Here is a 24,002-nt window from a genome sequence, read left to right as displayed (position 1 = left end):
TTTTTCAAGTGCAGTTAAAAAAGCAGTAAAGCAACTGTGTCTAAGTATGTATCTGGTATTTATAAAACATAATAAATGTGTTCATTTAGATCTCATTATTGAAACATTGGCATACCCAGACCTTTCAGACAGAGATGTTCAGTATTTGCCTAAACAATAAAGGCTCATAAAACACACATGTACTCTCTAATGAACTAAGAAATGGTTATTGGTTCACATTAGAACTATTGTGTTTACATTTAACTCAAAAAGTCCAAATACAGTATCAGAAAGGAATGTATAGAAATGTTCCAGCAAGAGAGATTCATGCTGCTAGTTCTGGCCAGCTTTTCTGTGTGAAAAAAAAAAAAAAAGTCTTGATGTATTTATTGATTTTTCTCCATCTTTTATTTTTCACTCTTCTTTCCACAATATTTTTTTTTCCATGCATTTAATTCAACACAAATTAATATTGAATGGAGGTATTCAATTTATGCTAAATATAGCTTGTCAAATGCAATGGAGCAATATATTTTGCTTTTAGATTAAAAAAAGGTTAGGAAAAAAAATGGGCACCCTATATCTTTCTTGGAGTTTGTGAACAAAGAGAAACAGGGGACCATTCAGTGAAAATATGGCAAACATGAAGGCGTGAAAGGCACAGCAGTAAACATCCTACCTGCAGAAGGGGACATAAAGCTGTATTGCAGAGACCAAAGATATATCTGAATGATGTAGTGACAAGTTAAGCATTCAAGGGACGATTAGAAAAGGGAGTTGGCATGGATGACAATTATCTCATGAGCAAGGAAGGACTAACAGTGACAAGTGAGAACCACGTGAAGAACAAGTTGGTGGTGTTAGCCCTACTTTCTAGCAGGAACCCGGTGCTGAGCATCTTCACTGCTGGTTCTGGTGTCCCACCCCAACTGCTAGAGGAAGAACAGGAGTAAAGAGGGCTGGTATGAAAGAGGAACTGGGGAGAAAAGGGAGAATTTGGAGAAATGAGAAAAGGAAAAAGAAGATGAAGAGGATGGATGTGTTGGAAAACAGCAAAATATGATCCAAATATTGGCAGTGAGGGTGGGGGACCGGATCAGAAAAGAAAGAAGGGATGGGAAAGTCAAGGAAGGAAGGATAAGAAGGAAGGAAGGATAAGAAGGAAGGAAGGATAAGAAGGAAGGAAGGAGGGAGGGAGGGAGGGAGGGAGGGAGGAAAAGAAAGGGAAGGAAGGGAAGGAAGGGAAGGAAGGGAAGGAAGGGAAGGAAGGGAAGGAAGGGAAGGAAGGGAAGGAAGGGAAGGAAGGGAAGGAAGGGAAGGAAGGGAAGGAAGGGAAGGAAGGGAAGGAAGGGAAGGAAGGGAAGGAAGGGAAGGAAGGGAAGGAAGGGAAGGAAGGGAAGGAAGGGAAGGAAGGGAAGGAAGGGAAGGAAGGGAAGGAAGGGAAGGAAGGGAAGGAAGGGAAGGAAGGGAAGGAAGGGAAGGAAGGGAAGGAAGGGAAGGAAGGGAAGGAAGGGAAGGAAGGGAAGGAAGGGAAGGAAGGGAAGGAAGGGAAGGAAGGAAGGAAGGAAGGAAGGAAGGAAGGAAGGAAGGAAGGAAGGAAGGAAGGAAGGAAGGAAGGAAGGAAGGAAGGAAGGAAGGAAGGAAGGAAGGAAGGAAGGAAGGAAGGAAGGAAGGAAGGAAGGAAGGAAGGAAGGAAGGAAGGAAGGAAGGAAGGAAGGAAGGAAGGAAGGAAGGAAGGAAGGAAGGAAAAGTTATATATTAAAAAAAAAGACTTTAAGGAAGACAAGACAAAGACACAGCAGAGCAAGGAGCGTGTTAGGGGACACAGGGCAGCAAGGAAGACGAGAGGTTGGCAATGGGTGGACAGAAAAATGACAGAAAAATCAGCTGTTCTCATAAAGAGAAAAAAAAAAGACAATTTAAGCTTCAGCTACCACGGTTACCAGAGACTCAGACATGTCTAAAATGGACATCAAGTCAATGTTACTCTCTGTCAGGACCCTCTCATTAATAATGGACAGGAAACTTCTTTCTTAGCGCAATGTTAATCACCTTTTCATCCACTCATACAGGCAGGACAGCACTGCATGGATGCACTAGGAGCATCTCATGTGCCCCATGCCCTCAAGGAACACACCCAGGGCTTGGGGCTTGTCTTTCCCTACACAAGTGTGGTTATGCTTGGCTGTGATGCAAGGAACAGCAACAACAACAACAACAAAAATCCAACTACAATATTGGAAATTGTTAAGTCTGACAAGAGTTGGACTAAATTATCTTCATGGGTCCCTTCCAACTGAGGATATTCTATGATTCTGTATTGGGTGTTCATCAGCCAGGTGGATAAACGAGTGCTGATTCAAAGGAAAAAGTATGTTTGCTATAGAAACAGGTGCAGAAATTAATAATCTACTGAGTTTTGTAATAATCAACCTGATATCCTGACATTTTCAAACATGTCTCTGAATGATGCTGTAATTGTGGAAAGGTACAAACCCACAGCAATTTTTTTCTCTCCTTTTTTCCCCTCCATTTATCTAGACAGTCTACCCATAAAATTGTAAGGACTTTACTGGGACCCAGCTGGAGCTGGCGTCCAGTTTTCCCTTGAACTACTTGCAAGGATGTGTTCACTGGAACCTCTCTGCAGAAGGCTTTGTGAATAACTTTCTACACCCAAAATGAATTTGATGATGCTATATATAATCGGGACTTAATTTGTAAAAATTTCTGATGAGGACAGGCCTGATTTTGTTAAATGGGAGAGTTTATACGTATAAGGATTATCCGTGTAAACAAATGATTGAGGCAGCACAGGTGATCAGAGCTGGACTACGTGCCCTACCCAACACTAATCTAAGAAGCCAGAAAGCAAGAGGGGAAAAATTAAAAAGAAAGCATGTGATTTCATGTTCATGAAAGTGCACCCATGAGGACAGTGTAGCAGTCTGGTGAGAAAGGTTCATTCACCAGCATCACTTTGTGTCCTTTGGAGGGGGGTGTTGGACACCTTGTCCCAGAGTTTCACATTTTTGTGTCCTTTTCCTGAAACACCGTAGCTAGCAGTTCTGAGAAAACCATGCAAGGGAAAAGCAATAACCTGGACATAAACAGCAGCAAACACTCCGTGTACTTGCAAGGGCACTGTAGGGAATCTGTTGTGGGCTGAGATGTGAGCGGGACATGAGTAAGCCCTGGAAGGAGGAGTTTGAACAGAGTCCATAGACTTTCCTAAGGAAAACCAAAACTACAGTGCTAACAGACAAACTTGCAGGAAACTTTCAGATGATTTACAAAAGAATTAACCAGATACCATGTACAAGCTACATTATCAAGAGGAAGTTTCTCATTAAATAAACACTGCCTGCATGCTGTCTTTCCAGGCACTGCTTCCTGCACCGATCCTGGGCCTGTGGATTTGCAATGACCCCTTTGGACTAGTGAAATGGCACGGCTGGGACTGAGGCTGCCCAAGGAATTTCCTCCTCTCCTCCTCCAAGTCCTATCTTGACAACTGAGAGCAGCCAGAGCACTCCTGCCAGCACACCCCGAACGTGCACATCTGGAGAGTGTAAGTTCTGCTTTCCTTGTGAAACATCCTCAGCTTAGGAATTTACTTCTCCCAGCGGCCTAGCAGAGCTGAGGTCCACTGACCTTTGGGGCACGATGTAAGGCCCATCTGTTTGCTCAGAGCTGTGCCTGAGGGTCTGGCAGTGAGGCTTATGGTTAACTTGTCCCCTGGGAGTCTGTGCAAGAAGAACAGTGGCCAGCATGCTATGTGTCTGTTTTTTTTCTAAAACAATCTCTATGCATGCAGACTGTCTGCAAGTTAACATTTGCAGGGAAAATAAACAAACTAATTTACTTCACAGGCATTTTATAGTAAATAGATTTATTGAAAGGACCCCTTTAGGTTTAAGCTGCCTGTGCTGCTAGGGTTCTTCACGTGTGACCAAGAGTGTGAACTCTACTCCATCGTTCTTCTTTGGTCCCAGAAAGAAAGCACATCACAGCCACTTCCATAACAACAGACTGGCAAAGGATGTTCAGGATTAAACCAGCACTGAATCATTAAACAAGAAAGCCCTAATTAAAACTTTAAAAATTTCAGAGTAACAAAGAAATGCACTTTTTCTCTTTTTTTTCTTTTTTTCAGTTCAGTTAGTTAGTCCTTCTTTTAAGCATGGAAATGAAAAACTGCAAACCTGGAATCTGGCTGAGTTTCCTGTTGACTGAAATACCTGTAGGCTAAATGGAGGGTGGCAAACAGGTACTAATTAACTCCTGGAAGCTTTTGTCATAGATATACAACCAGGAGGAAAAAAAACTGTTAGAAAGTCCCAAGTGCCACAGATCCGACCTAAAAGCTCTTTTGAGGTTTTTTGAGGCTTTTTGTTTCCTGTGTAATATCACCAGGTCTGTCCTTATGTTATTTCTGCTTCCATTGCCTCTACACTTGCTGCAGCCTTCCAATGCTTGCAAAACTCAAGAGCAAGGATCAAAAGCAAGATTTTCTCTTTACTTGCATAAGCTGTCCTACTAAAACATGAATCTCATAAATAAAGAAATTGGGAATGGGTCTCATGCTTATTTTCATGTTTGCAGAGCAGTGTGCACCCCTTTCTTTTTCGGAGTTAGAAATAGACCATACTGATTACTGTGCTAATTGAGAATTGTTAAAAAATTCCCAATCTCTAATAAATGGGATTCCTAAGAGAGTCCCATTTAGATAAAATCATACCAACAGGATTCACAGTTGTTTTTTTTTTCTTTATTTATTCCTAATCTAATATCACATTGGAAATGTTTCAGGACTGTGCCAAGTCCTGAATGTGTATCAGCGTATTTACCTTTGAGAAAAATGACCACTTCATTAACCGGAGCACTCAACTCTGAATTTTTGCTGTGTTTTCGAGAGTTTGAAAGTGGCATAGAGAGTGGCACAACTGTAGCGAGTTAACCATGACCCACAGGTGAGATTTGCAATAATCATGAAGTTTCTTTGCATATAAAGGAAAACAATTGGAAAACTAATGTTTTCACCAAGATGAATTTTCACTGCTCAGTACAAGACTGTTTTCACGCCAATGTTTTAAAACTGACAAAATATGTAAGGCTTTCAAAATTTCTGATTTACATGAACTGTACTACGATTTGTATTGATAGCAGGTTTATGGTGCAGTTAAAATGGTGGCAGACTGAACTTGTTTTGCTTTTCCTTCACACACTGTTCCATCAGGGAGATGTGTCACTCAGAGACGAAGTCTTGTGTGGTTCGCAGGCTGCATACCTAATATATCCTGAGCCTATGGAAACCTGAATCTATTAGGAACCAAGAAATCCCGTGCCACAGCTGAGAAGTGCACAGTTGTTCTGTTCTAAAATCCTGGCTTGAACTTGGCTCATTGCAGCAGTCTGTACCTCACTTAAAGGAAGAAGCACACCGAAGTTGTTCTCTGTGCATATCTGGCTACAAAGCTTGCTGTCTTTGTCCATGGAGAAGGCAAAAGCAAATCCTTCAGCTGGTCTAGCAGAGACAGCAGCTGGAACCGAGTGCTTCAGATCCCATCCCTAAGTAGTTGCCCTCCCATAGCTCATACACATGGAGTATATATCCGTAATTGTCCTGTGATAGTGTAATTTGTATTTTCACCACTTGTAAAACTCTGCTTTCCAACAATTAATTCAGTCATACAACATTCTTTCAGGCTTAAACAAAACATGGAAATCTTAATTCAGAAGTGAGTCACTGGTTTGTTCACATTTCAGCACTGATATAAACAAGGTGTTTGGAACTTGTCTTGCAAGAAAGCATTTAAATAGCTGACTTGAATCAACCCCAAAGCCAGCGATTACAGCAGGTGCGAGCACACTGCACTCAACAGGCTGATGGAGCTCAGCCTGCAGCAACGATGGAAAAATCACCAGTTCTAAATTACCCTCTGCAGTACTGGCATATTTTCTGACTTATTGCCAAGAAAAAGGAGAAGAGAGAAATACTACCTTATGGCTTGGGGGCATCTTGATTCTGAATTTTTATCACAGCAGGTTACTCACTCGAATGTTGCTAGCGTGGTCTTTGTCATGCGCAGTATCATTTGGACTAGCATCAGTACCTAGCTTAATTACAAATACAACCTCACCCTCATTCTCACTGTACTGTCAGAGCACATGAGCAATGTGACATCATGGACTGACCCCAGCAACAATTGAGTGGGCTTTGACAGCATTTATAATACCTCACAGCTTTTTCTGCAGATCCTCCCTAGCTGCAAGGGCCCTGCAGTGCAAAACCCTCAAGCTGAATTTGGCCATACTTATTTCACTCAAGTATGTGGAGTTCTAGGTTGCTATACTGACTTTCCTGTATTTGACTAAGATATTTTTTCTCTATTATTATTGTAAAAATTACCATGGTGAACTTCGGGAGAAATTCAGTATGACAAGATATACTAATTCCAGAGATTTACAGAAGCCTGATTTCCTTATTCATAATATATCATCCATCACTGATATGCAGAGGCTTTTGAAAACAAAATGTACTTCAGATAGGCATAATTATGCAATACTCTTGTGTTCTCTCATATGTAAATGAAGCTTAAATTCAAGGTGCTACATTTTGACACCATGCACTGCAAGAAGGGTTTCACAGCTGTTTAATTTAAATTAAAATATGGAACTTCTTAATTAATGGAATATGAGAAAGAGTAACAACATCAACATGGTGACCTCCTACTGTTTCCTTTGATATCAAATGCAATTTATTTGATGATGCCTCCAAGTCATTGCACATTCTTGGTTTTTGTATCAGCTGCACAGAACTCCGTTACAGAAACTGCAGGGCAGAGAGCAAGCTGAAGACTTTGGTGGGAGCACAGGAAAAACTGGAGCTTTCGGTCCTTGGAGAAACAGCGTCAGATAAACCCATTGCTAACATATTTCTTTGAAAGTCAGCAAATAGTTTCAGTGCTCACTACTTACTTACTTGCTCAGGTGCTTTTCCATATGTATATGCTGAATATTTCTAAAGACAAACGTTGTTCATTATTTTTCAAGCACAAGCTTTAAACTTAGGAAAGCTTAGCTGTGAAAGGCTCCTTCCTTATGCTTGAAAGGTGAAGTAGGTTCATTCTCTATGATGAGAAGATGTAGTAGTACCATTGTGAACATTAGTCAGTATCTGCAGCATTGGTCTACAGGAACAGAAGTCACAATTTTATTAAATGATCATGCTGAAGGAGCTGTGTCCTGACGTGTAAAAGGCTCACTTGCTGGACTGAGTGTGTTATCTCACATCTTCAAACTAGAAGAGGAGAGATTTAGATTGGATATAAGAAAGGAGTTTGTTATCATAGGAGTAGTGATGTTGCCCAAAGAGGTGGTGGATGCCCTGTACCTGGAGACACTCAAGGTCAGGCTGGACGGGGCTCTGAGCTGTGGAGGTCCTTGTTCACTGCAGGAGAGTTGGACCAGATGGCCTTTAAGGGTTCCCTCCAACTCAAATGATTCTATGATTGTATGAGTCTAACCATTACTGCAGAGGTGGCAGTGTTCTTAGAAGGGCCTCATCGGTCTGAACTTGGACTGGGATTTAAACACTGCAAAAAACATGGCTCATAAATACTTCAAGAACGAGTGTTAATTCATTCACTCCTCAAAAAATATAATAAAACAAGTTGTTTTAAATAAATTTATCTGTAATATCTGAAACCCAAATATTAGAAATGCAGACACTGGTCCAAAAAAACCCCAAACAACTAAGCCCTAAAATGCCATTTTAAAGTATAGAGAAATACTGAGGAGACAATAAGCAATAACAACATAATTTTTTTTAACATAAGATATTAGTGCCAAGTCAGTGTTTCTCCCACAGTCTGGCTGAAGTCAGCATTTAACCACTGGCTTCCAAATGTCTGGTGATGGTAAATGGAGCTCACCTGCTTTTAACTTGACCAGAATAGAATGTACACATTGCTCTCGTGCAGCATACTTGTGAGCTTACCTGCTTCTTCATTTACCACCGTACTGCTGAGCAGAGCTGCCATTTCTTCATTCCTTTGCTCAAGGACTTCAGATCTCTTCAGAAAGACGAGTGAGAGTAATCAGTATGGCTCGCACGCGCGAGGAGAACTTAAGCACCCCTGGCGACAGCCCTGTGCTTCAGGGAGAAGTGCTTGGCAGGCTGCTGCCAGCAGCTGCTCCGGGAGAGGCACTGCAAGGTGAGGCAACCTTCAGTGTTGCAAATATTCCCTTTGCAGGACCACGATTTGCTGCTGATGGCATTTTCCAGTCCTGACCCTGCCATGTCCTCCTCTGGTGCAGCAGAAGAGCGTGGGAGCTCAGTGGCAGTGCTAAGCCCCATGAAGGAGGCACCCCTTGGCCCTGGGGTCAGGCACAGGAGCATGTGAGGAGCTGCAAAATTCCTACCGATAATACATGTTACTACAATATATTCAAGTGATGCAGACAACCAAGGACAATACTGCCAGGGTAATTCTGAATTTCTATGTTTTCGCGGATTTAAATCAAGTTTTAATTATTTTTAGTAGCTTGTTATTACAGCTTTTGCAACCTGAAGACAGACTGCTGCCTTTAATTCATTAGCAATTTCAGCAGTTAATCAGAAAAATGTCATTACCTAGGAGGACTGCAGCTCAAAATAAAGCATACTGGAGTTAAATTTAAATTAAAGCATGGACAGAAATGAATGCAGCCTTTGATCCCCCTTCCATCCAGACTGCAACCTGATGGGCACAGCTGGACAGGAGAGAAGCCATGAGGAGAGTGTGGTCTCGCCTCTTTTAAAGGGCACTGACAACTCATTAAAGCCCCCAAGCTGAGCAGATTAAAAAAAAAAGCAGTCACCATGTTGCTTCAGAGCACTGCAAACACTTTCTGCAATGGTCACTTCTTGCCAGTTTTATTTTTAAAAGAGGCTGATTTTCAGGTTTTTGACTGAAAAACATGTGCCATTAACATCTGTTTACCCTTCAGTGGCCAAAACCATGTTTCTGGTAGCCAAGTGGAAGCTGTGAGCCCAAACAAAGGCTCTATCTATCTATCTATCTATCTATCTATCTATCTATCTATCTATCTATCTATCTATCTATCTATTCTATTCCTTCAGACAGGCCCAGCACCCTGCTTGTGCCTGGTCCCACAGAGATGAGGATAACCGTGGGTGGCACCAGCAGGGCAGCAGGCAACAGGGTGACACTGCATTTAGCGTGTTCAGTCCCTGCCCACCCTCCCCATGCCATAAGGAACATTGACAATGCTTTGTGTCCCTTTCTGTGCATCCTGAGGCCAGGGCAGGGTGACTCAGGCAGCTCTGGAGGCGGGCTGTGAATAGCACAGGTACTGTCTGTGAACAGCACTCTCTTGCTCCTCATCTAAACCACCTGCTAGATCTTGAATATCCTTTATCAGCAACAGAGGCAGTACAATTGAGTTCACCCTCAGCAAGTTTACTGATGACACCAAGCTGAGTGGTGTGGTTGATACAACAGAAAAGGGGGATGCCATCCAGAGTGACCTGGACACGCTTGAGGAGTGGGCACACAAGAACTTAATGGGGTCCAACAAGGCCAAGTGCTACACTTGGTTGGGGCAACCCAGATATGTGTACGGACTGGGAAAAGAAAGAACTTATTGAGATCATTGAGACATAAAGACTTAGGCACTGTGATGAACAAAAAACTGGACACAAGCCAACAGTGTGTGCTTGCAGCCTCAGTAGGCCAAGACTAGCCTGGTGCGCATCAGAAGGATGGGCAGCAGGGAGAGGAAGAGAACTGCGTCCCTCTGCTTTGTGCTTGTGAGGCCCCATCAGGAGTACTGTGTCCAGGCCTGGGGTCCCCAGATCAGGAAAGATGCAGAGATGTTTGAGTGGGCTTCAGAGGAGGGCACAAAGATGCGCAAAGGGCTGGAGCACCTCTCTTGTGAAGACAGGCTGAGGGAGCTGGGCTTGTTCAGTATGTAGAATAGAAGGCTCCTGGGAAACATCACTGCATCCTTCCAGTACTCAAAGGAAGATTATTCACAGGAGGAAGATGGACTTTTTACACAGTCTGATAGTGATGGGACAAAAGGGAATGATTTTAAACTAAAAGAGGGGAAATTTAGGTGAGATATAAGGGGGATTCTTTTTCCTCAGAGGGTGGTGATGTGCTGACACAGCTGCCCAAGAGAAGCTGTGGTGCCCCGTCCCTGGAAGCACTCAAGGCCAGGATGGATGGGGCCCTGGGCAGCCTGAGGTGCTGGGGGGCAGCCCTGCCCACGGCAGCAGGTTGGAGCTGGGTGGGCTTTGAGTTCCCTTCCAACCCAAACACTTCTGTGATTCTGTGGTTTCCAGCACCTTCTGGGATGGCCATTGTTCCCATTGCATTGTTTCAGTTGACTACACAGGGAATACACTCAGGAATTCTTGAACTGTCTGCCCAAAACATATAGTAGGTTCCTTACTATATAACAAATAAATACAGGTGCAAAGCCTCTTAGCATAATGATATCTTTAAATAATAATATAATATAGCCCCTCCAGAAGTGGAAAGCCACCTGGCTGTGCACTGCTCCCAGTGGTGGTGTGGAGCTGGCTGCGGGCTTCCCACATTGAAGCCACACTGCTGTAGCCTCAGGGACTACACATTTGAGGCTTCTGCTCAAGGAAGGATGGCAGGAACACCAGAGAGGCACAGCGCAGGTCTCATTCTCCTTCCCCACTGCCTAAGGGCTGAGTTCTCGTTCAGATCGGGAAGGCTGGACAAACAGGAGAGCCTTCAAACACTTCAAACGGCTCACCAGCACCTGTGCCAGCCAGAATCCTATTAGCGATGCATCAGGGCTCCTCCAGCGGAAGGGACCGGAGAGCTGCAGCTCCGCATTAAGCGCGGCGTTGAGGCAGAAGCGCGGTGTAAAATTGCTTTGACATTTTTTTTAACGAGGAAGAGCTGGAGAACAGCAGGGACAGCGCGCACCAGCAGCCCTCTAGCGGGAAAGCGGCACAGCTTTGGTTTCGGTCGGCACAGCTGCCGTGTGTTTCGGAGGTTCTAGTGGCGCGGCTCGTACAGGCTCAAGGAGAAACGGGGCTCATCGGTTACTTTCTGATATCGCGGAGTGGTAGCATCGTTGTGGTCGGAAAAGACCTCGAAGGTCATCCAGCCAGCCGTGGCAATAGTGGCTTAAAACCTCTGCGAGCTGCTGGTTATTCCGATGAACTAGCGGCTTTATCGGACCATCCCTGACCAGCGGCGTGCCCCATCTGGGCTGCTCCTTTCAGCCCGCATCGCCGTCCCTCTCTCGGCGGGGTCAGCCCGCCTGCTGGATTCAATTACCGCGGGCTCGAGTCGAGCCCTCGCCCCCTCCTCCCGCTCCTGGCGGCAGCGTGAGAAGAGGGGCGGAGAGGAGGCGGCGCCGGCTCCGACGAGGGGCGGCATCCCGGGCCCCCCGCCGCCAGCCCCGCTCCGCCCCTCGCCGCCGGCTCTCTCCGCCGAGCAACTTTCCGCCCTGCGGGCGCTCGACCGGAGCGAGGAGTGCGGAAGGAGCGGCTCCGGGGCCGGGCATGCCGGCGGCGGCGGGCGACGGGCTCCTGAGCGAGCCGCCCGGGGTGGCGGGCGGCGGGGGGGGCGAGGCGCGGAGGGCGGCGGCGGCGACGGCGGCGGGCGCCGAGGGCAGCTTCCTGGCCGCCTGGCTGAGCGCGGCGGCGGCGGTCCCGCGGGAGAGGCTCCGCGACTTCCAGCACACCAAACGCGTCGGCAACTACCTGATTGGCAGGAAGCTGGGAGAGGGCTCCTTCGCCAAGGTCCGCGAGGGGCTGCATGTGCTCACCGGAGAGAAGGTACCGGGACGGGAGCGGCCGGGGCGGGAGGGCGGCCGCTCGGTGGCGCCCCTGGGGCTGGGGGATACCCGCGCTGGGGGGGATGCCCGCCTGCCGTGAGCTGCCTGTGCCCCCTTTAGCGAGGGCTGTGCGTGTGGGAGAGCGCTGTTTTAAACAGCGCCATACGCAGAGTGCTACCGCCGGACAGCGACCCCGTGAGCGGTGTGTTTTTGGTGGCAGGGTACGTAGACTTCTACCGCTGAGCGGTGACTGTGCAGCTCAGTTGGTCCGTCCAGCGTGCAGGTACTTCCCGCTCACTGAAACGGCTGGAGATGCTGCGTGTGTCTTTAGCAAAAGAGGCGTTACGGTTCGGCGAGCTCAAGTTGTTGATAGTGCTGCGTATAGCAAGATGCCCTCGTGTGTGTCGTGTTCCGGTAAGGAAAGTCCACAGAGCAGCTCTGCTTCTCGTTTCCTATCTGCAGCCCTGTAGCAGAGTCTTCCACCCCTCAGTCAGGCTCTGTCACAACACGAGGAAGAGCAGCGGGCGCCCGGCTGGGCGGTGTGCGCAGCAGTGTGGCATGCCATGCAGCCCGGCTGCAGGGCTGTCCTGCTCGTGTTAAAGCTGACTGGCAGAGCTCTGTTTAACGCAGGGCACCCCGCTGCCGCCGGGTGAGCTGAGTGCAGCAGCATCTCCTCCGGCTCCAGCAGCGCTGCGCATACACTATTGTTAGGGTTGTGCCTTTATAGGGTTCCTGCACTTCTAGGCTTGTTTTATTTTTCCCTTCTTGTTCCAGTGAGTTTGTTACAGAGTGAAATTTCGAGTAGGGCTCTGCGTTTCCTCATGGCAAAGATGATTATTGTTGTATAGGAATGCAAAAAAAAAAAAAATTTTGTTGTTGTTCTCTTCTGTTACCAAGCGTGTGCTTCTCCTTGGTAACAGATACATCCAATGATCCTCCTGTTGATAAAAGGCACATGCACACACACGTCCTTCCCACCTCCACTTTTTGGGTTGCTACATTTATCTCAATCTGTGAAGAGGCAAAAATAAAAAGCCTCACCACACGCCCCTCTGTCTCAGCTCCCAGGGCTGGTGCTTTTCTTTTTTTTTTCTTTTTGCTTTTCCCAGTGTCTTGAATAAGAAATGTTCTGAGAAAGTGACAAGCAGAAGCTCTAGGATAATCTAGAGGAACAGGCTCCCCAGGGAGATGGTGGAGTCACTGTACCTGGCAGTGTTCGAGAGCTGTGTGGATGTGGCACTGAGGGGCATGGTCAGTGGGCACGGTGGGGATGGGTGGTACTTGGACTAGGTGATCTTAGAGGTTTATGATTTAATGATTAATGATTCTGTGACCTCCCTTCCTTCCCACTAAGCCTTGGTGTCCCTATCTGTGGCCAGGCATGGCAGTCTCTACATGCTCTCTGACCTTATCTTCTGCCATAGGATCAAAGCAGGCTTTTGCTGTTGACTTTGGTGTGTAAAAGATCAGTTGCATAGTTTCAGACTTGCTAATTAAAGGTCCATCCTCACAGAATATTCACCAATTTCATTTCAGGTATTTATGGATAAGCAGTCTGAGTTAGTGGATAGAGATAAAGGCACTTAATGACTTTCTTCAGGTGAGGTCCTGTCTCAGCACCGTTCCTCCCTCTGACTGGAGGGGGAATGCTTTCCATCCCACACGTGGCCCCACCTGAGGATCTCACCCCATACAGGGAGCCAGTGGACACTCAGCTCTTTGGGGCACGTTCCTCAACCATGCTCTTGCGTGGCCTCCAGCCAGAGGAGGCTGAGGCGTGCCCAAACTGGATCTGCCTCACAGCTGCTGGCAGCTCTGCCTACGCTGAGCCCACCACAGGCGACTGAGCTCTGGCTGTAACATGAGGAAGAGAAGGAAAACATCTGCTTCCCTGGACTCCTTTCTGTGGGACTGTGTTTGGGAGGAGGTTGAGGCTGGCAAGTGTGGGAACTGAATGAGGAGGGAAGAAAAGAGGCAGCATGAGAGCCAGGATTGGCAACACTGGAGGGACAGGAGGAGGTTCTGTGGGAATAGAGCATTTTCATAGGATCATTTGAGTTGGAACGGACACTTCAAAGGTCAACAGGTCCAATGCCCTGCAGTGAGCAGGGATACCCACAGCTTCATCATGTGCTCATTGCCCCGTCCAGCTTGACCCTTGTTCCCAGGGATGGGGCATCTACTACTTCTCTGGGCAACCTGTGCCAGTGTATTCAAGGTGTGAGTGACCAGTTGTGTGTGACAACCACCCTTGGTCATCTCTCTGTGCCCACCTCCGTCCCTTAACCGTGGACATCCCCCCAGGGTGACACCACACTCATCTGGAGTTCAGGGTGGACGTTGCCCTGTAATGCATGGCACTGCCCCTCATTCAGCAAGGTGAAGGGCAGAGATTGGCCAGACCTAATCTTTGGGTGCATTCATTTGCAGGAGGAAGTTAATCTGTAGGAGTGTGCACTTAACGTGCTTGCAAGTGGAACACAGTGAAGCAAGACGTGGAAACAAAGCCTTCTCCTGCAGACAGCTTGCTGGATTGCTGTAGTCACTGCATTTTTCTAGGCTGATGCTTATGAGCCTATTCCAGGATTAGCGCCTGCATGTATTTTGAGATAGAAAATAATTGACATCTGATTTCTGTCTTGTAAAGCCGTTGTTGAAGCAAGGGCACTGCCTAAGTTTCAATAAAATTGCGGTAGTAGTGTGAAGTAGGGGTCTTACTGCTAATACCTGGTAGCTGTTTTGGCACAGTCCAAAACTGTTATGGTCACCAGAACATCTGATTTCAGCGCGGGTGCCCAAGCAGGTTTTGATTTAGTGACTCTGGAGGAGTTAATGCGCATTATTGTTTCAGAAAATTGTGTATTTAGAAAAGAAATCTGTGGATTAATGAGTCCCCAGCTAGGCTCAGATCCATTGCACTGACTCAGTGCATTGTACAGAATCAAGGCAATTGCAGAGTGAATGCCAAAAATCTGCCATTACCTCACCCTGAAATGGCTAGAAGCTAAAGAGGTCTTCGAGAGAGCGCAAGATGCTGTGTGCCGTGGGCCAGGCGCTAGTTGCTTTACCAGCTGCTCCAAGGGCAGCTGGATGGGCTGTGCATGTTGAGTGCAGTGCGTGGGACTGGAACCAGCAGCGCCTGAGTGCGACAGGGTGAGCTAAGGTGAGGCTTTAAACCTTTGCTACGAACGTCTGTAGCACTGGATTCGAAATCAAATCTTTTGCAGGGCTTCTTAGGGTTTGTATTACCATCATGTCAGGCATGTTATTATTTTCTGGGCTTGAGAAATGTTTGGTAATGCCTGATGCAATTAAATGTATTTTAGCTGAGCATAGGAGAATGTTGAACAGATTATTCTTTCCATTGCCTTTGAATAAAAATATCACAGCCTATAATCTAACATTTTTTTGGGTAGAAGGCTGATTTGTTAGATCAGCTCAGGCAGTCTTTATTGCCAGTCCTAAGGAAACAGTTTCTCTCTGAAGAGCAAGCCAATTTAGATTTAAATTGTGGCTGTGAAACCCCGCTGGGATAGCTGCATTGTTATCCAGCTAACTTGCTGAGCCTCTGCCCAAGATACTCCCGGGTTGTTCCAAGCCTTGTGCTTGAGGCTCAGCATGGTCTGTCCCCAGGCAGCAGAAAGCAGGCATTGCAACATAATGTTTTCAGTAGTTCTACGTAGCCAAAAATTACGTTCCTATCAGCGCAGCGAGGTTTAGTATCATCCTTTGTTGGTAGACTGACCAGATCATGCCATCTGCTGTGGACCCTGTTGAAGTGACTCCATAACCCTCGGTGGCTCCGTGCGGCATCGCGGGATGGCCCTGTATTGAAGGGAGACAATGGCGGGAGCTGAAATCTTCGTAAGCCAACTTGACCTGAGATTGCTTTTACCTTACTTTTAAGTATAATCTTTGTCTCTGCAAAGAGGGATTGAGGTAAATTGAGTCATTTGATTCCTCATCCTCTGAAAGATGTGTTTATCGGTTTCTCTAGCGCTATTGTTAAACTCTAAAAAGGGCCATTTTTAGTTACAGTTAGGTGAGTGCTTTTCTGTAATAATGTTACTTTAGTGGGAAGCAGCTGCTAAAAATACAGTTTACCAGCTTTTAGGAAGGTAGAGCAATTAATATTGAAAGTGGCCTTTTCACAACAGGGTTTGCTTTCTGAATGTATCAAATGTGTTTTTGTATTAAAGATGCTTTTTAAAAAAAAAAAGAGAGAAAGAAAGAAAAAGCTGTGCTAGAGACTCCTGGAAGTGGTGTGTGGGCAGCACAAGCACCCTGCAGAGAGCTAGCAACCCCCACTGCATTCCCCAGGGAGGGAACAGGGGAGATGTTCTCAAAGCACACCCAGGCAGTGGTCTCACAGGCTCTGTCCCCTGCTGGTGGCATGTTGGTGGCCTGTAATTTTGTGAAACGCATTCAGAGCATCACTGGTGTGTTTCTGCTTCAACATCGTGCATTTCTCAGTGGGTGCAAGGCTTGGGGGAGCTGCACCTTTGTGATGGGAGCTCAAGGTGCCTTCAGGGAGGCAGTGGTGGTCAGGCAAGTTGTGGGACTGCCCTGCGTCAGCCAATGTGGTTGTCTCCTAAAATGCTTCCTGCGGCTGAGACGACCGTTAGACAGTTTTTACCCTGGTCTCGACATCCCATTTCTCATCTGCTCGTGTCAAGGGTGGTTGTTGAGCTGTTTCTGGATCTACCACCAGAAGCAAAGGCTGGAGTGATGCGTTTTGCAGTTTCCATCTTCCAGCAGCTTCCCCTAGGAAAGTCACCAACCATTCCAGAGGATATAGGCAGGTTGATATGGAGAAACATGGACAAAGCAGTGCTGGTGGATGGCAACAGATGTTACATTGCCATACATATTTTCCCATGCTGTTGTGTCAACTTTGCTTTGAGTAGATTCACTGTTTTCTTCTTGTGTTCCACCATGGACTTCAGAGAATGGAGGCTTGACTTGGTGGTCGGAGGCCTTTGGGCATGCTGGCAGATGAGATTTTACAACTCTTTACTGCCCTCAGTAACCATGCCACCCCTGTAATGTCTCCTTTCTCTGTATGGGAAACAAGAACTTGGTGGGGGATTTTATCTGTCTCGCAAAAAAGCTTATTTAGAAAAAGTAGTCACCATGAATTTCCATGGTGGCTTTCTTTAGGGATACTTTTCATTTTCATTAACAGCTGCCAACCGTTACACCTGGATGATGCGTTATGATGCCACTTTTTATCACAGACACAGATGAAATTAAATGAGGGTGTTTCTGCAGCCTTAATTTTGACATTTCTCTGCTTCTAAGTGTTTGCTTTCACAGCTTTGACACTATTCTTTTCACAGAGGCTTGTGTGTATGCATGTAGATGCGCAATTTGTATTGAAGCCACTAAATGAGTGCTTTGTTAACATATGATACTTCAGAGAATGATTTGAAGGGTGCTGTCACAGTTGCAGTGATGTGAGTGAAGAGTTGGCTGGAAGCAGGACCTGAGAGCTAGTTGCTTTGTCAGCACAAAGTTCCCCCAGTGCTTGTTATGAGACACTTAAGAATTTGAGAGTGAGGCAGCCTGCTGATGTGTGGTCACCTGCTCGGTCTCATGTAGGAGCACCTGCTAACAGTTAGTTCATCTGGAGAATAACCAGTTCCAACAGATACTTGTTACAAAGCTACACTCTTGTCTCTAACCCTTTTCTGTATTGCCTCCTCAGAGTAAGCAGGTATAGGCTTGAATAGGCAAGGGTGTCTGTTAATTACTGCAGTCTGTCTTCCGGGAAGATTGTTTTAATATTTTTCAGCTGTAGCTTGCAACTCGCTCTGCACTGAGCTGAACTGATGCACATGTGGCAGTTGCTTATCCTCTTGAGATAATCTGCTTTCAAGTTTACATTCAGCGGTTTTAAGGATGTCACTAACAGTGCATGTCAGCAATGTGCTGCTTTTCATACAGACCATTACAGTTTTAGTGACATAGGCAGGATTGAGGGAAGCAGAGTGTTTAGGTTGAATTGACACCAGGTGCTGCTCTTATGTGGCACTCACATCTGGATCCTTGTATTTGTTCTTGCAAGTTTTGTTTTTTTAACATATTTAACGATGTGTAAAGCTGAGAGCCTGTTCTTGCAGGCATGTGTTACCTTTAAGTGTCTTGACAATTAAAACATGTTTTTCTTTCTGTGTGTTGCAGTTTGCCACATCTCTTTTTACAGTAGGAGCTGGAGAATGCTACCATAGCTTCATGCTTTTCAGTGGACATAACACATTAGGCATCTTTGCCTCTTTGCCCTTGCGAGCTGTTTGTTAGCCTGCACTCAGGAAAATGGAAGTTATTAAGGAGCAGCACTTACCCTTCACAAGGATATAACCTCATGAGTAAAGCAATTGTAAGATGACACAGTGACCCTTCTGGTGACTGAATTGAAATAATAGTCTAGAAACCAAGCTGTTGTGTTCTATAAACAACCATATAAAAATGAGCTGAAAGTCTGCATGCTGATTACACTGCTCTTCAAGGTCTTGAAGAAGGATCTTAACCCATCTACAAGAACCTGCTGCAGGGAGTCCAGTCTGCTACAGGGAGCCTGCTTTGGCAGGGTGGGTTGCACTCGATGATCTCTAGAGGTCTTTTCCAACCACTACAATTCTGTGATAACTGGTGATTGTGTAAATACTGGCCAGAAGAAGAGTTATGTGGGTTGTTGGCCAATCTCCTTGAGGGCATGAATGTAGGGTTGCCTGGTGGGCTGATTGAGCTGGTGCTGAGGAGGAGGACCACAAAGGATTTTTGTGATTTTACTGGAGGAGCTGCATGGCCCACACTAGGACAGAATGTGCACATTCCTAAGGTGATAAGGTAAAGTACTGCCAGACCTGTTTGGCACTGGAGCAGAGTCCTCCTCATGAAGGGAAGGACCACTTCAGGAAAGTGGGTGAGCAGTTAATGTGGTCTGAGGAGTGACAGCACCTACAAAAACTGAACAGAAAGCTGGTGCCACCCTGACCAAGCTTCCCTTTCTGTGAATGTTTTGCTGCAGCAGTGTGCTGCTGGGCTGCAGGTCTGGCACTTCCAACATGTGCCCCAGCAGAGCTCTTCTTGTTCATGGTGTGCCATCTTGTTCATGGTGTGCTCTTGGTGCTCAGGGGAAAATCACTGCAACAAAGGGAACTAAAAAAAGGTAAGTTATAAGTATGGAAGTTCTTCTGCTCTCTGCCTGTTGTGGAAGATTGTCATGGAAACTTTTTTTTTTTTTTTTTTTTGAGAACAGATTTATTTTCTGTGAATAATGCCCACATTGCTAAGAGAGAGAAAGTGTAAGAAGCTTCATTAGGGATGCCTAGCAGTTGTAAATGTTTTATCTCCTTTATTTCTATTGCTACAAAGGAGGGTGATACCTGGTCTTCAAAAGCAGGGTCTCCTGTTGATGTAACAGACATCTTTTTTCTTTCTTCCAGTCTTCTCTAACTCAACTTTTGGATTTGATCACTGAAATGCAAATCAGGGATTGTTTAGCATGGAGTATGGTACTCCATGATTACGCTACTCTTCATGTCCATGATCATGCAAGTGGAAAGCAACACTAACCACAGGGCTTCACACACAAGGGTTGGTGTTGGAGGAATGTTATTTGGTATTGAATCTCTGCTTTTCTATTCCCTCAAGCAATTCGAGATCCTCATCCATCTCACTGTGACAGAAGTTTTCAGCATTGAAAATTGCAAGTTGTAGTTTATCAAAAGCAGCTGGATAGGATATGGTTCGTTTGTAACCACAGCGTAACGCATGCCTTGCTGTGCCTTGGCTCTAGCTGCTTCCCAGTGTTCTGGTAGCATACTGGGGCCATTTCTGGGTGAAGGAGGCCTCTGTTTCCCAGCACTTGTCATGCTGGTTTTCTCCATGATGGTTGTAAGTAGCCATCAGCTTTGGACAGTGTAAGTAAGGACTTTGCTCCTCTTAACCATTTTTCTGTCTGCTGCAGTGTCTGCACATCAGGCTCCCATGCGCTTGTGTGACAAGACCTGAAAAACATCTTTTCTGCTAGCTGATAATACCTTGAGCTCCAAAGTGATTTTGTATTGAGTGATGGACAGTGTTTTAGCATGTCAGAGAGCTCCTTTCTGCAAAATAGCTAATATTTGGAAAGTGATACTCAGCAAATATTTTTCCATTTCAGTGGCTAGGCAAATCCAGCAGTTCCAGGCATTCAGATACACGCTTTCTTTTGGCAGTACATGGCTCAGGCCTGAAGGCTGGTTTTGACAAGTTTCGAAGGATTTCTTGAGGAACCTCAGTATTGCATCCTCATTTATCTTTGCCTCCGGCTTTCTGCCGCCACTACGTCCATCATTCTCTGCATAATCTCTCTTGACTTGTGTAGATATCGTTAGAGGCCAGGGAGGTAAAAACTGTGCTTTTGTCCCTCAGGGAACACCGTTATTGCTACTCCATTAATTAGCTGACCGGGAGAGCAAGAAAAGGTCACTGGACTTGGTTTCTTTCTGCCAAAGGCTAGATGGACCCCCGCCATGACCCACTCAGGATGAATGACTTGTTCTGCCCATAGACATGCCTATGCCTACACCTGTATCTCATACACATTCAGCTGATTTCAACATGTAGTGCCAAGCAAATGTGTAACTTGTGGCAATTTCTGTTCAGAACATCTGGGAAGGGGCAAAATTGCTGCCCTTCCTTACATAAGATAAGGGTACGACCTTCTGTTTGAAAATGGAGAGGGAAGGAGGCAGTTGGCTTTATGGAAACAGCAAAGCAGTAGTATGTACAGGAGAAGATAAGTCGTTACTCGTGAAATATAGCATGAAATTACCCATAAGTATGGCTTGAAGTAAAAAACATATTAAAGGGAAATATGGCTGAGAATGGCTCTCCTCCAGTGAAGCTGAGCTGTTCTGTGGAAACAGTCTGCATCAAACAAAGCACTAGTGCATTAGATCAGCAGTCACCTCTTTTTTCCTTCCTGACTGACTGAAGGAGGAAGAAGAGGGAGGAAGGAATATGGGAAATGTCATACCATGTGAAAGGGGCTGGAGTAGACCATGAGGGAGCTCTGAAGCACAAGTCTGATGGGGAGTGGCTGAGGGAAGTGGAATTGTTCCATCTGAAGAAGAGGAGGCACAGGAGAGACCATATCACTCTTCTACCTCCACCTGAAAGGAAGTTGTGATGAGGTGGGGGTCAGCCTCTTCTGCTAGGTAACAGTGATAAAACAAGACAAAATGGCTTCAAGCTGTGCCAGAGGAGCTTCAGGTTGGGTATTAGGAAAGAAAAGTTCCCAGCAAGAGTGATGAGGCAGTGGCACAGGCTGCCCAGGGAGGTGATGAAGTCACCATCCCTGGAGGTGTTCAAGAGCCGTGTGGATGTGGCACTGAGGGACAAGGTCTAGAGCAGTCACAGGCATGGGCTGATGGTTGCACTGGATGATCTTAGTGGTTCTTCTAACCTTAAGGATTCTATGATTCTCTGAGCAATCTGAACTCACAGCTTTGCAATGCTGTTAATTTTAAAGCCTTCAGATGGTCTACCCTTGCACATGGCATGGTGGGAGCAACCCTATTGCATGTCCTTAGAAAGACCAATGCCTTGACGCATCAAAATTCCAGATCCTTGTGGAAACACTAATTTTGCTGTTCTTTTGAAGTAGGCAGCAGATGTGTGGGTGAGTTGGGCTATCTGTAGCAGCATCAAGATTTGCATGACTCTTCGTGACACTTCATGTCTTCAGTGCCACAGAGCTCAGGCAAAGATCTCAGTTTTCAAAATTTGCATCCCTTGATGTCACTGCTATTGGCTCCCAGAGTATTTTGCCTAGCTCTGCTGGGTCAGAACTACTCTTCCCACCTGTACAGGCATTAGTGCCTAAAGGCACCATGGTAATCATCCAACCTGGCTTCCTACGTAAGACAAGAGTTGATGTTGTCTTTGGGAGTATCTGTATCAAAGTTTTGTTGAGCTACTGCATGCTTCTGAGGGGGGGTGGATGGAATTCAAAGTCTACTTTCATCTCAGTAAGACAAGATGTTCCTTTCACTGCTTCACTGCACCTGAAAAACATGGATTGTATTTGCAGCCTGAGTTTGCCCAACTTCACCTTTTGGGAAGTTAATTTTATTTTATTAAAGAGCTGTCTGTTATCAGCAGCCTTTTTCTCACGCAGGTACTTGCAGAAAATCAAGTCGCTGTTTATCATTCTCTTAATTAAAAACTTGGAGCTTCACTATATTACTCTGTCAAGTGCTTCTTGGACCTCGGACTGTTCCTTGAAGCTCTTTTCAGAAGGAACTCTTCGCAAACTTTTAATAATTCCTGAAGTGCTTACACCACAGTTGGTTGCAGTAATCTAATAATAATCCCTGGTGTCACGTACTGGTGTAGTTAATACCTTTTCTTACTTTAACAAATACATCCTGCTTATGCTTTTTAAGGATTACATTTAGGTTAGCTGTGACAGCAGGATGGTTCATTTGCTTATTTAAAGTAATCCACAATCCTTTTGCACATTGTTGGGTGCTATCTTTGTTGCATCGTAGGTAATGGTAAGATCTTATCTTCTGGTGGTTTTCATTCTGGCTGCCTTAAATCTTAAGAAGCATATGAATGAGCATACTCTGAGCTACTTTCCTATTTAGAAAAGTTTATGCTTCTTTAGGGGCTGATTTAAACTTTCCCTGACTGTCTGGTCTGCCAACAGTGAGTGGTCCCCTGCATACTAACACATTTGTCCTGTACTTATCTCTACAGTAGCTGTTTTTGTCTCTTGCTAACTCCAGAACTTTTGGCTTACCCTGTCAGGGACTCTGAAGAGAATATTTTAACACAAATGACTTCTTCCTACATTTTTTAATTGTTGATTTTCCTAATGCCGGAGAAAACACAAAATATATATACATATGTATATATAATTCAGCTGTCCTACAAAGAGCAAACACAGAAATTATTGAAGACTGAACAACACTACTCAAGTATAAAGTGCAGAGATGATACTGCTTATTTAATGTAAAATCTCAATGCATCTCTCACTGCACAGCTACTGAGAATCCTTTTCAGTGTGTATATATGCATATGCATGTACCTTTAACTCAGACTCTGTTCTTCCTATTCCATTCCTAGCAAGCATACAAGGCAAGGATAAAAGGTTTCAGATGGCCATGGTTGAATGGTTGTTCTTCTGTATCCTTGATAAATAGAACAGATGTTATTCTTGTGGCAAATTTTATGCATTGCTGTAGGTTTGGTTGATTGCTGACTTCTCTGAAATGAGTGACAAGACTGTAATGAGAATGGATAATAATTGCTTATCATTTTGTGATGCTTTTAGAAATGCTCTGCAGTCTTGTTTGACAGCAGTTCTTTAAGGGTGAATAGGATGCTATTATTTGTTAAGGAGCCGGGAGCCATGCAGGACAGCCAGGAGAACTCTGCCAGCAGTGCCCTCTGAGCAGCTTTGAGCAGATTGTGTGACATGGCTGGTAAAGACTGCAAAACAATTTGGCCAAAGCCCAGCAGCAGGCATATTGTCTTCCTTACATTTTGGTTGCGTTTATTCCTCTGGAGGATGTTAGTTTGTGTTTTATAATGGTGCCTAGACTGGCAGTCATGACAGAAAGGCTCCAATTTCTCTCTGTCCTGAGTGGAGTATGTGTGGCCCTTTCTGAAAGAGTACAACTTAATGACTGCTGATATGTGTTTACTTGGATGACCCTTTTCTATAATTCTCTGTTTGTTAAGATACCAGAACTTAGGAAAATATAGGAAAATATATTCCAACATAGGAAAATATTCTTTGCATTAGCTGTTAAATCTCAGTAAATTTTATTGTACATCAGAGTACTTTTTTTTACTGCCCAGTGAAAAAGTTGACGTTTTCTAATTCTTGGATTGAATTATGAAAAGCAACTTCTTATGTGTCTGGTTGGTTGGATGCCTAAACCAAGATACTCTTAAAGGAATTGCTTTCAAGAATGTACTGAGACTTGGGCAGGCTTCAAAGTTAGGTCTGTTAAATATGATTTGAATTGGCCACCCAAAATCGCCAAACAGCTTTGAAAAATAAGCTCAGATTTTTGTAGTGAGAGCAGTGGTAAATACAAAGCAAGCTATGAGTGATGCCAGACAGCTATCACCAAAAGGAGGGAAGAAAAGAAATTCACTGCGAAAGTTGTCGTGGGCACTTCAGA

At 45.2% G+C, this 24,002-nt stretch overlaps 1 protein-coding gene across 2 annotated transcripts in view; it reads left to right on the top strand.

The window, feature by feature from the left end:
- Positions 1-11,475: 11,475 nt before the first annotated feature.
- The window catches only part of HUNK (hormonally up-regulated Neu-associated kinase), a 54,168-nt gene continuing 41,641 nt past the window's right edge, over positions 11,476-24,002 (top strand). For both annotated transcript variants that reach the window (XM_065741808.1, XM_065741807.1), the window contains exon 1: positions 11,476-11,815. In XM_065741808.1, coding sequence (XP_065597880.1) covers positions 11,540-11,815 — 276 coding nt within the window. In that variant the 5' untranslated portion in view covers positions 11,476-11,539. The remainder of the gene's footprint in view (positions 11,816-24,002) is intronic.

This window comes from Cyrtonyx montezumae, unplaced genomic scaffold (assembly GCF_038088225.1).
Source record: "Cyrtonyx montezumae isolate F1298 unplaced genomic scaffold, pur_monq_1.0 scaffold_3, whole genome shotgun sequence".
Taxonomy (NCBI): domain Eukaryota; kingdom Metazoa; phylum Chordata; class Aves; order Galliformes; family Odontophoridae; genus Cyrtonyx; species Cyrtonyx montezumae.
The sequence above is the reverse complement of the archived record's forward strand: the minus strand, read 5'-3'. Positions and strand labels throughout refer to the sequence as shown.